The sequence below is a fragment of the Crassostrea angulata genome, chromosome 6 (genome assembly GCF_025612915.1).
Source record: "Crassostrea angulata isolate pt1a10 chromosome 6, ASM2561291v2, whole genome shotgun sequence".
Lineage (NCBI taxonomy): Eukaryota > Metazoa > Mollusca > Bivalvia > Ostreida > Ostreidae > Magallana > Magallana angulata.
In genome coordinates, this window is record NC_069116.1 from 20,323,176 (window position 1) to 20,339,956 (window position 16,781).

The window sequence follows — 16,781 nt, forward strand, 5'->3', positions numbered from 1 at the left end:
TCTATATGAATAATTATCAGACTGATTTAAAATGCTTTCTTTTAACAATATCAAATTTGTTTTAATAATTTGTTTTTATTTTCCTAAAAGACTGTCATGCTTAACCACATTTTGTAAATCTTGCATCTGAAGTTATGTACATGTTCAAAAGACTGCAACTGAAGAAGAAACTACTCGATTTTTCCCATGTCCCTTGTTTCGTTTCAAAACTGAGCTGTCAGATAGCTCTGCTACTGAATGGACACAGTCTACACATACACCGATCAACTGATTGCTTAAAACAATTGACTCAAAACCTGGGAAAGTAAAGTATACTGTTAACCGTGCGAGTTTGCTGGTGAGAAAAACGTGATATCGTCGAAAACACAGTCGAATTGGATATTCTGCATAGAGAGCCAAAAGGTTCAATTAAAAAGCTGTTAGCAAATTCATAAGACAGTCAATAGTTTGAAGTGGAATATGTAGATTCCTTAAACAAAGATATATAACAAAAAATAGCCAAAGCCTTTAAAAACATGGCAGTAGAAAACAAAAATGTGTTACCACCTAGAAAACAAGAATTGCAAAATATAAAAAACTTTAATTGCCATTTAGCCCGTCTTCAACCAACAAATGTTACTTCTTAGTAAACGAAGAACTAAAAACTTAAAGTATGTTAAAGTGGTCTCAATTAAGATCCGTGACATCTTAGCAACAATGAGAGAATCCCTTAAAAGACATCAAGGATTAACTGCGTAATTTATGTTGCTTCAAATATTAAACAATCTTCCGTCACTGTTTTCCGGTGAAATTCGTGTCCTTTTCAAAGTCCTCGTTCTTTTTTGCAAACTCGCAATCAAAATGAAGAGTTGAATGTCAAAAACAAAATTATAAATATGGAATTTATTTGAAGTGTCAGTCAAATGAACGTCCCAAATGGACATGAAATTTCGGCAGAATTTTGTCTTGTGACTCAAGTTGAACGGGAAAAAGACGTAATAAGAATTTAACACCGATTCCATACAAACGAACCGAGTTGAGATTATCGTCCTTGTTAAACTGTAAACTGCTCTCTCGATCAGAAATTAGATGTATGTTAATGAGTGGATGGCAATCAAGGCCAATGGTGAAGGAATAAGTACACGGACAACAGAAAACCCATTTTGTTTGTTGTTTTTCATTGTATAAACTCGTAAATGGTTTGCAGGGATTCAGTCGGTTTAATATGGTGATTTTCAGAGAATCAGCAAAACATATCGGATTACTTTTAAATACTGAGGTTTCGCCAATATTCGTTGAACACCAATTTTCGTGGAGTACGTTGTTAAGTTGATCCACGAAATTAAATGTTCATTGAAATGCAATTGCTACTATTATTTTGTATTGCAATGATCTTTAATCACGAATTTACGTATTCCTGAAGCTATGGTTTTCATTAAATCTTCCAAAAACTGATACCCATGTATATTAATGAAAAAAAAATAGTGAAAAAATGAGAAAATGTATGATAAAAACCTTTGAAAGAGGTTTGGATACATAACAAAGAGTTTCTGTGTGATAAATATTATATTAGAAACAGCCGAAAAAGAATAAATATATATTTACTTAAATAATTATTTTTAGTCGGTCGGATAATTTAAAGTATAATTTATTTTTGGGAGTTGGTTTTAATCAACTCTCCTATGCAGTTATTCAAGCAAACAAGTGAAAAGGTGTATGAACCTAAGAACAAATAATCATCGCTGACATAACTTAGTTCTTGAAAATGATCGATAAATTCGATGTAATGTAAGGATTGTTTTTCAAGGAAACTTATTACTAAATACCTTGAAAATAGTCAAATTTTTAATGGTACGAACAATTTAGATATTTTTATAGTCCTATGTATTCCTACACCAGAGTTCAATATAGTCTCGATTAACCAGATGCTCAACTGTATCCGCAAATCTGCCATCAACATAGAGTCTCTTTTTTGATTGTCGGAGATAATTGGAGACAGACGAGGGTCTGGTTGAACGAGACTAGATTTCAATATTGCTTGGATCCATACAATTTCTCTGAAATATTTCGATTACTGATACGTAGTTTGATGGAATTTAAAAACTATATCTATAAATATTACACAACTAATTCATACGGGATTTCTCTCGGAATTTGTGTTGGAAAAGTGCGAGAATTCATATTACAAAATATGTGCGTAATTCGAATGCAATAAGAACTACCTGCCATGCAAATTAACAAATCTTTGATTTTAAAAAAGAGCTAGAGAAAAAGTCAAGGAGTAAACGTATTTAAAAATTCAAAAAAGTTTACACAGATTACCACATAAAGATTGTGTAGACATTGAAAAATATGACAAAATTAAAACAGATCTTTATTAAATATGCCAACAAAAGTTCCAACAATTTCAAAGTCAAAACTTAGTGGGATAATATACAAAATATAATATTTAGATTTAGAAAAGAACAGACAATAGTCAAACAAATAAGAAGACTTGTTAAAGCTATACACGCTATAATTTGCGTCAATTTTGAATGACAGTGGTAACGCATGTGTTTGTCTACTTATAAAAGTTACCTTTATTCTGTAAATTACAATGGTAAATTCCATCTCGTTACAGAGATATAGATTTTTAATTGTTTATTTTCCTGCCAGGAAAGTATTACCTTCTCATGAATATTGATGAAAGAAGAGCGAAACCGACCTCATTGCGCATGTCCGCAGGAAATCAGGCCGTTATAATTTGCCTAATTAAATATCCGACTTGATTTTTAATATGCTTAGCAGTTGGTAATTTGAAATAAATACATGTATAATGAGTAAAATACGTATGTCATTCACGATACCCTTACTTTTGCATTAACACTTACAGGATCTAAATATAGCACATATGGGAAACACATAGGTTTAAGTTATTTTTTTAAAGGAAGTATCTATCTATACTACTATATTAAAATAATAGACTCGAAATGTTGGGCTTTAATACCGAGAAATCGGTTAATTACTGTCTTTGTTTTATTTTTTTTTTACGTCATTGGTACTTATAGATTACCAATTTGTTTTTATTTCTTCTCAATCAAGCTTCGCCAATTAATAATCAACGAAAATTTCTTTAAAAAATCCGGAAATCATCTGAATTTTTTGGATTTTACAATCTAGCGCATGCGCATTACATTCACGCTAAATCACGGGAGGATCTTAGTTTATGTTTCCACAATATCACATTTGCATGGATAAACTCAGAAACGATAATACAAATACTGTAAATTTTCTTTGAAAATTCGCTTTATATTCTGTTTATCAAAGAAAATACGGGAGATAACTCTAACTCGGTGCATTTAATAAGAAAAATCCCGAGAGTTCCGAATGTCAGCTAGGAAAAAACGTTTGTGAAAAAGTGTTGAATTCTTCAATCATATGAATTGAATTTTTAGATGAAAGGTATTTACAGCATCAAAATGGTATGTTATGAATAATTTGACTGTTGTTTTCCATGCAGCTTCATTTATTTTCTCCAAAATCGTTTCAGAGCAATATTCTGCAATTTTTAAAATTTTAGATGAAAGGTATCTACAGCATCAAATGGTTTGTTATGAATAATTTGACTGTTGTTTTCAATACAGCTTCATTAATTTTCTCCAAAATCGTTTCGGGGCGATTCTGCAATTTTTGGCCATATTACCGGTATATATAGGAGGCATTTTAACTGTGGTGAAAAGGCCTGTACCGAGACACAGTTAGATTATTCTAAGAAAGAATAATCTTACCGTGACCACGCTACGCTCAGGTCACAGTAAGAATTCGTCCAATATACTTGCAATGTAGCAGCCGCGAAGCGGATCAGCTTCGCGTCCATTTTAAGTCTGTTAAAAATAATCTGCAGGGGAAAATCACATTTTTGTACATTACAAACCTTTTTGAACATGCATATGTAGTTTATTCCACAAAATATCCATTTAATGAGTCGTACCAAGGCATTTTGTTAAGATACACGTTTGAATTTGCCTGCCATATTGTCGGAAATCGCACTCGGAATGTCTCGGATTTTATCATTAACATGGCGATCAAAAACGGCGAATTTTCAAACGTGATTTTAAAAGTGGCAGTGATTTCGTTGCAAAAACAGTTAATGTGGTAATATGGGATTATAAAAGAGCAACACTGTAGGTATTTGAAAACAATCATATGAAAATTTAGGCGAGATACAGCGCGATATAATTTTTATATTTGCTACGAAGCGAGTAGTTGGGACGAATTCTATCGATAAACCGGGTCCGTAGGACATCTGTCATTTTAACTATAGAACATTCTATCTAGATTATTCTAACTAAGCAGAGTATAGTGAAATTAATAACTTTATTGTAGGCTTAAAGCTTGGTTATGTAAATGTCAATAATATGTTGTGTTGATGTACCTATTTCGTAAATGTCCGATATCATATGCAATGTCAACCCGTGCACGCACGGGTCAAAGTCTAGTTCATATATATATAAAATAATATACAAACAGGCTTGTATTTTTCCCTTTTGTTTGCACTCGTGTATCGTACAAATTTAAGCTTTACTGAAAATACCATTTCATTTGTTAAACAATTACAATTATGAAGATGTTGACCCTTCACCAATTTTTATATGATAGACTAAATTTAGCTGTCGATATCACGTGATAGATTGATATTCATGAGGAGGCATTACTTTCCTGGCAGAGAAATAAATATTTTTTTATTGTTTAATACTGTATTGATGATATTTTTGTTACGTGATCAAATTGGGCATTGTAATTAACAGCAAAAAGGTAACTTTTATAAGTAATCAAACACATACATTTTCACCGTTATTCAAAATGACGCAAAATATAGCGTGTATAGCTTTAATAAAGTGAAATACACAGTGCCAATCGATTGTTGTCACGGATCAATAAACTTATTGACAGCAAATGTAAAATAACTTCAGTTATATGAGTAACTCCAGCAGCGAATATTCTATGAATGTTACAATTCTACGACTGCAGGCAGTCCTCTTGTGTTTGCCCTGTAAGTAAATACAAACCCATGCATTGTAAAAACGGAATTCAAAAAATCCTCAATGCAAATTTTCATTGAAGTGTCCAGGTTGGAATGTCTTTGTAATCACGTTTATAAAAAAAATTACGTCTAAACTAACAATGTGTATGAAAAAAAATACGTTATGGAAAAATAAGATGCAGGGTGAGTAAGATAACAGAAAGGATGTAGGATCACATCATGTGTGAGAAATTTTTATGTTTGAAAACGTTTTGATGCTGAAATAAATTTGTGAACTGCTTTGAAAATTGTTTCATTATTTGCTGAAGAAAGATTTGTATCCCCATATAATAATATGTTGACGTCGGTATGGAATGGTATAGTAACCAAGTGCAACATTGGAAAATCGTAAGCGTTTGATCAATTAAGTATTGTAACTATTATATATCTGAGAATTCAACCTTCGATAAAATTAATTTCAATATTTGTGTAAATGACCAAGTATTTTGTTTGAACATATAAAAAACACACCTTTGATTCCAGCTATCAAATTTTGACGGCATCCACATGGTGACGTCGCCATTGTCACCTGACCATTCACTGATGCTAACTCGAGAGTCACCTGTTTAAAATATCAGTTACAATTCAAACTGAAACTTAATTCACACTTGTTCTAAAAGTGTCCGCCACAACATTACATAGCTACCTGTTTTATTTTGTCGGTATAATGATAATTAATTTACAAATAAAACAATTGACAAGTCTTAAAATAAACATATTTTATATGTAGCAGAACAAAGCTAAATCAAAAAGGTTTTTTTTTTCAAATTACCTATAGCCCTTTTAAATATTTTTCAATTTTTGAGAATAAGATTAAATGAAGAATAATTTTAAAAAATGAATTGAAAAATGTTAACATTGTGTGTGGTGTTTTCTTTTCTTCCAGTGTTTAATGATTACAGTGGTTAACGAAACCACAGTGTTCATCATTATTCATTATGTTAAAGCTGAAGATGTAAAAAGCATTGTTCGCCCTATTTCTCTTTCATCGCCGCTATCCTACAAACCTATACGTGTATATAAGCCACATACCACGAAACAGTCTCACCAGTGTGGACGATCATCTTGCATGGTCGTAATGAAATATGAATGAAATTTTACACACTCTTTCCAAGCCAGTACGATACTAGCATCATAAAATTTAAAGTATTTATAGCTCAAATCGTGACCATGTTTATTAATTATAACGAAGTGATCAGACTTACGTCTATCGGTGTCGGCTTTCTCATAATTTCCTCCCTTCTCAAAATGAACCTTTTTGCCATCGCAACTGTGTTGACAAAAAATATAACATGCATGTATATTAATACAAAAAGTAACAATAAGTCATCTATTTCAATAATAAATTGGGATAGATTGAGCAGTTAAAATACCTTGTACAGAGTCCTCTTTTTGAGAACACATAGCCATATTTGCAATAACGGTACAGGCCAATAACAGCAGCTCCGAGCAAAATGACCAACAATGTCATCAGTGCTGCAAACCATGCCACAGTTTCTGGGTCGTCAAAGAAACTGTTGCTGGTTCCCGGTACGACATTCACCGTAACCGTCACGGATGACTGCCTGTTTCCTTTGTCTGTGGCCTTTATGAGAGTGAGCAGTTTTGTGCCGTTTTCGAATTGTCTTAGTGATTTTGCAGTGGTTAATAGCGCATTACCGTCGATGTCAAAATACTGATGGTCCAGTATCGATTCGATGTGGTAGCTGATCTGGTTGTACGTAGGTCCAAAGTCGTCGTCCAGCGCGGTGATGTAAGCTACCGATGACGTCACGGGAACATCGTAGATCACGGTCACGTGATACTGATTGCTTGGGAAATACGGCGTTTTGTTGTTTGCATCCGAGATGTGGACTGACAAAGTGGTTGTACCTTATCACAAAGGATAATGAAGACAAGGTACAAAATTATGTTGCCCAACCAAGGTCAGAAGATTTACAAACTTTAATTAAGGTTCCTCGACACACCAAAATTTTATTTTATGGATCGATAGAGAATCTTATTTGAAACATGTTTCCACAAAACAGAGATCAATATCGGCTTTCAATTATTTTATAAGAATTTTTTTTGTATTTTTTCAGTGAAATAGGAAAAACTGTTTTGCAGACAAACAGAATATATTAGAGCTTAAAACTTGTTGTCAATCAATGTGTAATATAATTATAAATAAATTCATGCCAAAGATCGTTTGGTCAAGTGTTTAATTTTTTAATTAAAAAAATATTTCTGAAAATCAAAATTTTAATTCTTTAATATCTTTTTAATCTATGGATAAAATTTTAAAAATAACATATAGTCACATAAACTATTTACTAAACAATGATATTTTACAAAGAAATTGAAATGAAAATGCGAAATTTTGGAAAAATTGCTATTTATCAAATTTGAACCGATCCCGATTGAAAAAAAACTGATCCCGATCAGAATTATTTTAAAATTGAAATTTTACAAATAAACTGCAGTTTTTTTTCTAAGTAATTGATATAATTTATAAATTAAGTAAATGACGAAACCATTTTACAGCTAAACAACCTGAAATTTTTGCAAAATTCTGATTCATTCTAACTTTATGTGATTTCGTTCGGGATCAGTTTAATTACAATCGGGATCGGTTCGATTTTAAAATTTTCCATTTTTTCTTTAATTTCACTATTTGGTTTCAATTTCTTGTTGAAATATGATTGTACAGCAATTGTTAAATGCGAGTAACAGTTTATCTGCAGTTTTTATCCATAGATTTAAAAAAATATCTACAATCCTTTTTTTTCATTTTCAGAAATATTTTTTTTTACAAAAATATTTCAAAGTTCATCTGGCCGTTTTGATATGTATTTATAGATAATTGTATTGTGCATTAATTGATTACAAATTTTTAGCTCTAATATATCTTGTTCAAAGCTAAAACGATGTTTCCGGTTTCTATCAAAAAATACAAAAAAAAACATATAAAATAATCAGAGGCCGATATAGGTGTCATTTTTGTATAATCATTTCTCAAAAATGATTCTTCATCGATCCATCAAATAATGCATTGGTGTGTCGAGCCACCTTAATTAAATAAGGAAGCACGACCAAAATAATCTTGTCCACCTATAATAACTATCTAATTCGACTCTATGGCTTTAATTAGATTTTAAAGGCGCATAGTCGCGATTTTGGTCAAATTTTATTTTTCTATTTTTAGTGTTTATAATGCTTTAAAAGTGCATATCTTGTTATCAACCAAAATTTGAGTGCAAGCTTTGTTTACATGACAGAGAATTGTGAGCTATGACACGACAATTCACATTCAGATTTTGGATGACTATTAGATATGCCTTACTGAACCATTGTAAACATTAACAAGAGGCCCATGGGCCACTTCGCTCACCTGAGAAACAATAGGTATGATAAAATCAGCTTAATGGAGTCATAATACAGACAATGTACAATAATACATGTAATTCCTGTATAAATAAAATCCATTCCCCCCTTGGATATTCTTATGTTTATAATCATTAGTCCTTTTTCTAACAGGATGATTTTATAGTCATATCACATGATGAGTATTGCAGTTCTCAAAAAGATCCTTCATAATTGTTTATATATGGGATATAAAGCTACATCAAAATCTGAACCTTCTTGTGAGGCCGAAGAATTGTCCTGGAGCCAAAGTCTTAACAATTATAAAGAATCATCTGGCTGATTAGTTTCTGAGAAGAAGATTTTTAAAGATTTACTCTATATATTCCTATGTAAAACTTCGACCCCCATTGTGGCCCCACCCTACCCCCGGGGGTCATGAATTTCACAACTTTGAATCTAAACTACCTGAGGATATCAAAGGATGCTTCCACACAAGTTTCAGCTTTCCTGGCTGATTAGTTTCTGAGAAGAAGATTTTTAAAGATTTACTCTATATATTCCTATGTAAAACTACGACCCCCCATTGTGGCTATATATTCCTACGTAAAACTTCGACCCCATTGTAGCCCCACCCTACCCCCGGGGTCATGATTTTCACAACTTTGAATCTACACTAACTGAGGATTCTTCCACACAAGATTCAGCTTTCCTGGCTGATTAGTTTCTGAGAAGAAGCTTTTTAAAGAATTACTCTATATATTCCTATGTAAAACTACGACCCCCCATTGTGGCTATATCTTCCTATGAGGATTTTTAAAGATTTACTCTATATATTCCTATGTAAAACTTCGAGCCCCCATTGTGGCCCCACCCTACCCTCGGGGGTCATAAATTTCACAACTTTGAATCTTCACTACCTGAGGATGCTTCCACACAAGTTTCAGCTTTCCTGGCTGATTAGTTTCTGAGAAGAAGATTTTTAAAGATTTACTCTATATATTCCTATGTAAAACTTCGACCCCCATTGTGGCCCCGCCCTACCCCCGGGGGTCATGAATTTCGCAATTTTGAATCTACACTAACTGAGGATGCTTCCACACAAGTTTCAGCTTTCCTGGCTGATCAGTTTCTGAGAAGAAGATTTTTAAATATTTACTCTATATATTCCTATGTAAAACTACGACCCCCCCCCCCCCATTGTGGCTATATATTGCTATGTAAAACTTCGAGCCCCCATTGTGGCCCTACCCTACCCCCGGGGGTCATGATTTTCACAACTTTGAATCTACACTACCTGAGGATGCTTCCACACAAGTTTCAGCTTTCCTGGCTGATTAGTTTCTGAGAAGAGGATTTTTAAAGATTTACTCTATATATTCCTATGTAAAACTTCGAGCCCCCATTGTGGTCCCACCCTACCCCTGGGGGTCATGAATTTCACAACTTTGAATCTACACTACCTGAGGATTCTTCCACACAAGTTTCAGCTTTCCTGGCTTTATGGTTCTTGAGAAGAAGATTTTTGAAAATTTCTCAAAATTTTTCATTTATTTCCAATTATCTCCCCTTGAAAAAGGGTGTGGCCCTTAACTTTCACAACTTTGAATCCCCTTTGCCTCAGGATGATTTGTGCCAAGTTTGGTTGAAATTGGCCCAGTAGTTCTTGAGAAGATGATGAAAATGTGAAAAGTTTACGGACAGACGGATGGACAGACGAACAGACGGACGGACGGACGGACGACAGACAAAATGTTATCAGAATAGCTCACTTGAGCTTTCAGCTCAGGTGAGCTAAAAGCGGGAGGGGGAATTAGACCAAAACCGGGACCACTCCTCTTTAAAAGACAATGAAATATTTTGCTTTTAAAAAGTCCTTATATAAATGTAACAATCGTCTATTAACGATTGCGCTTAGTTGAAAAAACATTTTGCGACAAAACCCGTCACTATCGCGATATAACACAAAACTTAAGCGAAAGTAATGACAAAAGACCACGAATAAACAGAAAAATTTTGTAAATAAAATTTTATCTTTGGTTAATTCATAAAGCGAAACATTCGCGATCGAACACCTGACTTAAATAAACCAATGTTAATTTAGTTGAAAGTTTTATTTTTGATAACAATATTGATTGTTTATTCGCAGGCATTTCGCTTTATTCGCTAAAGTTCCCTGGTGTTTTTTTTTTCGTTAAGATTTTGGGTTTAATCGAAAGAAATTATATTTATAGCTATGTAATAAACTGAGTTAATCGATAAGAAACAACACTGACCGTTAGGAAATCTTCAGGCAAAAATGTTAATTAACACTAAATTGTTGCACTGCGATGATAATGTAAAAACAGGGTTTTTTTGACAGAAAATGAACCAGTTAAGGTATACCACTTGTTCCTTGAGTATCCACTGCCGCGATGATAAGAACAACAGAAGGTTGCATTGATTCAGGCTTGTCCACAATGTAGTCTGTCCGAAACTGTAAAATCCCAGTGCTGGCATCGATACTGAACCGCCCGAAGTCATCCCCATCCGCTATCTCGTAGGTCCACGTGTCCCCTGCGTCTGGGTCGCTGACCACAAACCCGGGATCTGCGAACTTACTTCCCGACTATCACAGAAATTATATACTAGTATATACAAATATGTATATGATACTTTAAATAAATACCGGTCTAATAACTAAATAATATTTTGCAAAGTAAAAAAGAAACAATTTTCTGGGTTTATATGTTTATGACAGTAAAAGCTTTAAAGCTTTCCTTTGATGGATCTGTAAATTGATCAAAAACAGTTCTTTCATAACTTACTTTTGCCTCATCACGTGAAACGTGGTAGACTTGATGAGCAAACTCGGGTGGTTCGTTTCTAGATTGTATGATGATGCTTAATGTTGCCTTTGGGGCCGATGCTTTCCCATCGTTAACCGTAAAGGAGAATTTGTATAAAGCAATATCAGCTCCAAAGTCTAAAGCTTCGATGACAGAAATCTTTCCAGCTGAATTTCAAAGACAGTGAAGGTTATTTTTTTTATTAAAAGAATAGAGAAAAACGATTAGAAAAGGGTCTTATTGAGATAAAACAAAGCAACAAACTTGTTTCATCCATTGAAAATTTCCACATAGTTTCCACTGGATCATACTCATATTGATAACTCAAAGGATCGCCGTCTGCATCCGACACGATGGCGGTAAATATCACGGTTCCTATGGCAACAGTTTTGGGTACATTGACTGTCTGGTCCAAATTGCTTACGACAGGAACGCTGTTCACGCCTATTCAAAAATATCATTTAAAATATATTTTTGCAAAACCCTGGTATTACAAATTTAAAATTGTCTTATCCATCTTAGAGGATAAAAAATCAGTTTCAAGTAGGCTTACCAGTAACCAGTATTGTTAAGAGCTTATCTGTGACTGTTCCATACTTGTCGGAAACGACAATGTAAAGATTGTAGGAGAATTTGGAGGCGTCCTTGATACTTGTTTTTAAGAAAATGTGCCCCGCTGAAATTAAATACGGAGAAAAGATTTGAAGTTTAAAGAAACATTTATGATTTTCCGAACTTGAAGATATTGTGTGCAGTATACATACATTGACTAATGGTGAACGGGCATTTTATGCAGTAGTTAAGAGAGTGAGTGAGCTGATCGTTCTCATGGTCAGTGCTGTTCACAGCGAACACAATAGTTCCCACTGGCGTACTGCTCGATATGGTGATCACGTCTGTTATAATAATAATGATAAGTAATTGAGAAGTAAATGAACCAAAATATGTATATTAATTGCAGTATCATCGTACGTAGGTGATTTAGTACTTAACCATTTGCTTAATTTAACATTCAATAAATTGGGTATTCATCGATTTCGGTTTAGTTACATGTATACTGTAGCTATCATTAACTTCAAGGAAAAAAAAGAATCTTCTAAACTATAACTTACTTGGTAAATTATGAACCACTGGTTCCGAATTCTTGATAAGGTATACAAACAATGACTCCGAGGCGGTAGTTATGGAATCTGTGCAGTCTACCACAACTTCGAAAGAAGAGTTGCTGTCATAGTCAAAATTTGGAGATGCTAGAGAATACACGCCAAAATCTGAAAATAATATGATACAACTCTGAATCAAATTGCTTTTCTGTGCATGTATTAAGTGGAAAAAACATAACTTATTAGATTATCAAGTCAGACCAAAACTTTAGTTGTAACTCACCAGCTGTCCCAGAAATGTATTTTACGAGAAAAGGTGCACCTTCTGGAGAAGTGGTGTTGAGGGAGCACGTGACTGTATCACTTCCGGTCTCATTTCGTAGTGTCAGGGCATATAAGAGAGTTTCATGTTGGATAGATTCGGATACATCAACAGACGATGGGAGATTTAGGATCTCGGGAGGCTAGCATTGTGAAAAATCAATGTAACAACATCTAAGTTGACATTTTTATAATAATTTTGTACAATGTTTAAAAGGTGCAAAACGTTGTCTCACCGTGTTAATGACAGTAACAATCAGATTCTTTTGTTGACTTCGGCCACATGGGTCTGTAATCTCGATAGTGACCGTGTATGTCCCATAATTCAAAGTACCTCCGGTATGGATTTCACCTGCAAGTATGATTAGTATATCACCATCGTTAAATTTAATAGTAGCTTACTTAATGATTGTGTATATGTTAATTTTTGAAAATAATAATTCCTCTCTATAGCTGGACCTTGCCTGTAGCAGTATTCAGTGTGAATTCTGGGGCGTTGTTCTTCTGAATAGTGATGTAGGGAATATCTGCGGCATTGGGATCGCTATAGCTGACAGTATATACATAAGTTCCTAATGCGACAGTGTCCAGGACTGTTACTGTCTGCGGAAGGTTGGTAAAGTACGGTTTTGAAGCTGTAATGTAAATAAGCAGCGATATCATTCAAGGCCTAGTAGATATATTCAGTATATAGCTATTTTAGTTATGTTTACACGGGGTAAAAACTATTTTGATTGGTTATTCTAAAACTTGATTTGATGAGCTTAATGCAACATTTCAATGATAAAACTAATGAATGGCAAACCTCAAATGAATATAACCGTGATGTCCTATTCTTTTTAAGAAGTGTAACTCTCGCCACTGACTTGTTTTGACTATAATGTTATTGATACAATTTGCAAATATTTTTAGAATTGTTGTTAAATTGTGCAGGTACTCACAGTCGGCCACAGAGAATTGAATGCCGTAGTTTCTGCCCGTAATGTACGGTGTGTTCAAGGTGTAGGTACCCCCTACAGAAAATCCCGGCACCCCCGACAACTGGATGTTCTGATCTACCGTAGTTATGGAGTAGGGGATGATGTCGTCACCACTTGAGTACCTGAAGAACATTAAGTTCGACTTCAACTTTTTTTAAACTTTAATTTTATGTTCTATAGTTATTTAGATTGATACACAATGATCACTGCAACGCGGGTTGTTTATATGTATTTTGTCGTTTTATTCATTGGATAGCATTCATCTAATATCGGATGCAAGTACAAAAGAAATAATCAACTATATGAACTATATATGATATGAGTTAAATTTGGCCCCCATAATTCGTCATTTTTCAAGTGCTTTGGGTACAATAAAATGTAAACTTATTTTTTAGAAGAGTTGATATAAAATATATTTTTTATCTATTTATTTGATTTATTTGCACTCACTGGCAGTATATGACGTCAGAAGTGACGCTATTTCTATAATTCAATCAAAATCAGTCAAAAATTGACATTTTTCTTATCTTTTAACGAATGGGAAATATAGAGCGCATGCTTGAACAAGGAAGATTTTTTTGTCACTTACTAGTCTTGGCTAGATACATCTCTGATTAAATTATTTTGTTTGTTCAAGCATGCGCTCTATGTTTCCTGAAAGAAAAACTGCTTGAAAACAAGCTTTTTTATGCTAAAAATGCAAAAATGGCGGGAAACGGTTGTCTTTACGATGTCATATTTCTAAATCGTGGGCACTTGAACCAAAATGAATATTATGTAAACACATCACATATATATTTGTATTAAGAAAAGAAAGAATTACAGTTAAATGATGATGTTCATTTTAGGGGGCCATTTTAGGCCCTTATCATATATAGTCCTTTGTTCTTACCAGCCAATGACGTCATTTTTTTCTATCAAGATGTCATTGCCTGTATACACGGTTAACGTTGCATTCACTGAAAATAAAATAAAAGAATACAAAATATTTTGTCAAACTCATACTATTTTAATATCCACATGTAGTAAAATCCGTTTGATAATAGTATTGTTGAAATATTAAGACCTCTTGTTTCGAGGCGTTGTTTAGATCATCTATAGATAATTTATACCTACTTCAGAGAAAAGTAGGCATCTGGGTGACTAAGACTATATTATATAGGCATCAACACCTTCTGAAGTTGTACCTTCTGGAACATAGTAGTTAAAGGTGTGGGTCAACTCGTAGACATTTGGTGCCGTTTCCTTCCAGACTTGAAAATCAATCAATCCATAGTTGCTGCTCCAGAACTTCACTCTTGACAGACTTCCACAGCATGAAGATCCGTAGGCAGGGATGATGTATTGACAACCTTCAATGTATGATTTTTGACCCGTAGTCTTTTACAGGAGACTGATAACATGAAATATGAAAATATGTTATATGAAAGTTGAGTTGACCAACTAAAGTCTCTCCAATGGCATGATGCCAAAAGAATAGCTCGGTCTATAAAGTATCAGTAAGTCCATAACCTGACCTCTCTCCGACTCAAACAGTAAAGAATGCCCGAATAAAACTGCAGATGACGTCAGATTTTATCAAATTAGGTTTAAATTCTTTGTAATTATCTAAATACCGGGGTTTTTTCAATCTAAACGTTTCAAGAATATTTCCGTGCTCAAATACGGTAAAAAAATCAATTTTTTAAACGCTCTTTATATATATATATATATATATATATATATATATATATATATATATATATATATATATATATATATATATATATATATATATATATATATATATATATACATATATATATATATTCTCAGAGTTCCCTTGGTGTTCAAAACGCGAAAAGTGAGAATTAATGCTAATATAGTTCAGGCTGGTGGACAGCAGACTTAATTCCTCCTGGATATTCAAAATAAAGGAGCTTAATTTTTCAGCGTTTTAACGTTTAATGTCATTATTAATGACATTACAGTATCAAACAACATTAATATACTGATTAAATAAGATAAATCTCTAATAAACGTAGTCTTCTTAATAAGGTCACGTGATGAGATGCTACAAAGTAAACGCGCAAGTGCCCAAGAGATATTCTTACTTGAACAACTTTCTATCACGTCAATGTGTGAAGATGGATCGCCGCCGAAATTGCATGCACAGTCTGAAAAATGGTTATATAATCAAATGCATGAATAAATAAAAAAAATATTTGAAATGAGAAAAAATATCGTAATGTTTCCATTCGGTGCAATTTAATTCATTCAGCAAAACGTAATGAAAAATAAAAATTTCCATTCACTGGGTTTCTTTTTCAATAAGTGTACAAGACTTCATTTGCAATGGGTTCAGTTTCAAACACTTGTGATTAAAGCTAAAGACACCAATACTTACCAACTTCAGCTGTAAAATATATTATTAAAAACAATATACGAAGAAATATTATTCTCCTCTCAATCAATAAATTCATCTCTGACAGTGTGAATATTAATCTGATCGGACATTGCAAAAGGTGTTGAAGATATACTGGAACTCTTGTGACCTCTAAATTCAAATACACAAAATAATTTAAATTGTTCCCTATTAAAATGTATGACCTTTTGTTGTGGACTACTTATTTACTTGAACTTTAACTCCGCTTCTGGTTTGTTTTGTCCTTTGAAAGGACTATTTATTTCTCAAGACGCCTTACCTCCGGCTACCGGAAGCAAGTGTCTTTAAGATTGGTACACTTTGTATTTACATATTCGACATGGTGGCAAGTCAAGTAAAAGTCAATCAAATAAAGATTCAAGTTTCAAAAAGTCAACCAACATTCAAATTTGTATATTTAATTATTCTCATTATTTATTTTTCTCTAAGAGATAAAGAGAAGGGGATAGAGAATAAGAACTAAAAGGTATAAAGCTGTAACACGTGTTGGTTTGTCGGATGTTTTACGAGTGTGGGCTTTTGGTTAAACCCAGTCATAGCTTTGAACAGAAGAAAGCCTCCAGAAATGGATAGACCAACGCTTAGTTTTCAACGTCATATAAAGCAAGAAAGTGCACGGTACACTTCTAGAGTACTTATGAATTTGTTTATACCTTTTCTCATTTTTTTTTGGCAAACGGTCACTTGCTGATGATCATAATACATCAACCATCAACACACATTTAACTGACTTTTTATTTT

The 16,781-nt window shown here is 33.5% G+C and overlaps 1 protein-coding gene and 1 long non-coding RNA gene across 2 annotated transcripts; one reads left to right on the forward strand and one right to left on the reverse strand.

Annotated features, from left to right (window-relative positions):
• Window positions 1–2,305: 2,305 nt before the first annotated feature.
• LOC128189135 (protocadherin-23-like) lies at window positions 2,306–16,136 on the reverse strand. Its single transcript, XM_052860619.1, has 17 exons — window positions 16,002–16,136; window positions 15,709–15,771; window positions 14,803–14,967; window positions 14,508–14,574; window positions 13,577–13,737; window positions 12,872–12,987; window positions 12,598–12,778; window positions 12,324–12,482; window positions 11,976–12,107; window positions 11,765–11,887; window positions 11,476–11,655; window positions 11,191–11,378; window positions 10,769–10,991; window positions 6,415–6,913; window positions 6,247–6,311; window positions 5,513–5,603; window positions 2,306–5,009 (listed from the first exon to the last, which is right to left on the reverse strand). The coding sequence occupies exons 1-17, from the start codon at window positions 16,075–16,077 to the stop codon at window positions 4,970–4,972; spliced, it is 2,529 nt and encodes an 842-aa protein (XP_052716579.1). The 5' UTR covers window positions 16,078–16,136; the 3' UTR covers window positions 2,306–4,969.
• Window positions 12,872–13,708, forward strand: LOC128189136 (uncharacterized). Its single transcript, XR_008244209.1, has 3 exons — window positions 12,872–12,993; window positions 13,106–13,247; window positions 13,569–13,708. It is a non-coding gene; the product is annotated as an uncharacterized LOC128189136 (long non-coding RNA).
• Window positions 16,137–16,781: the final 645 nt, after the last annotated feature.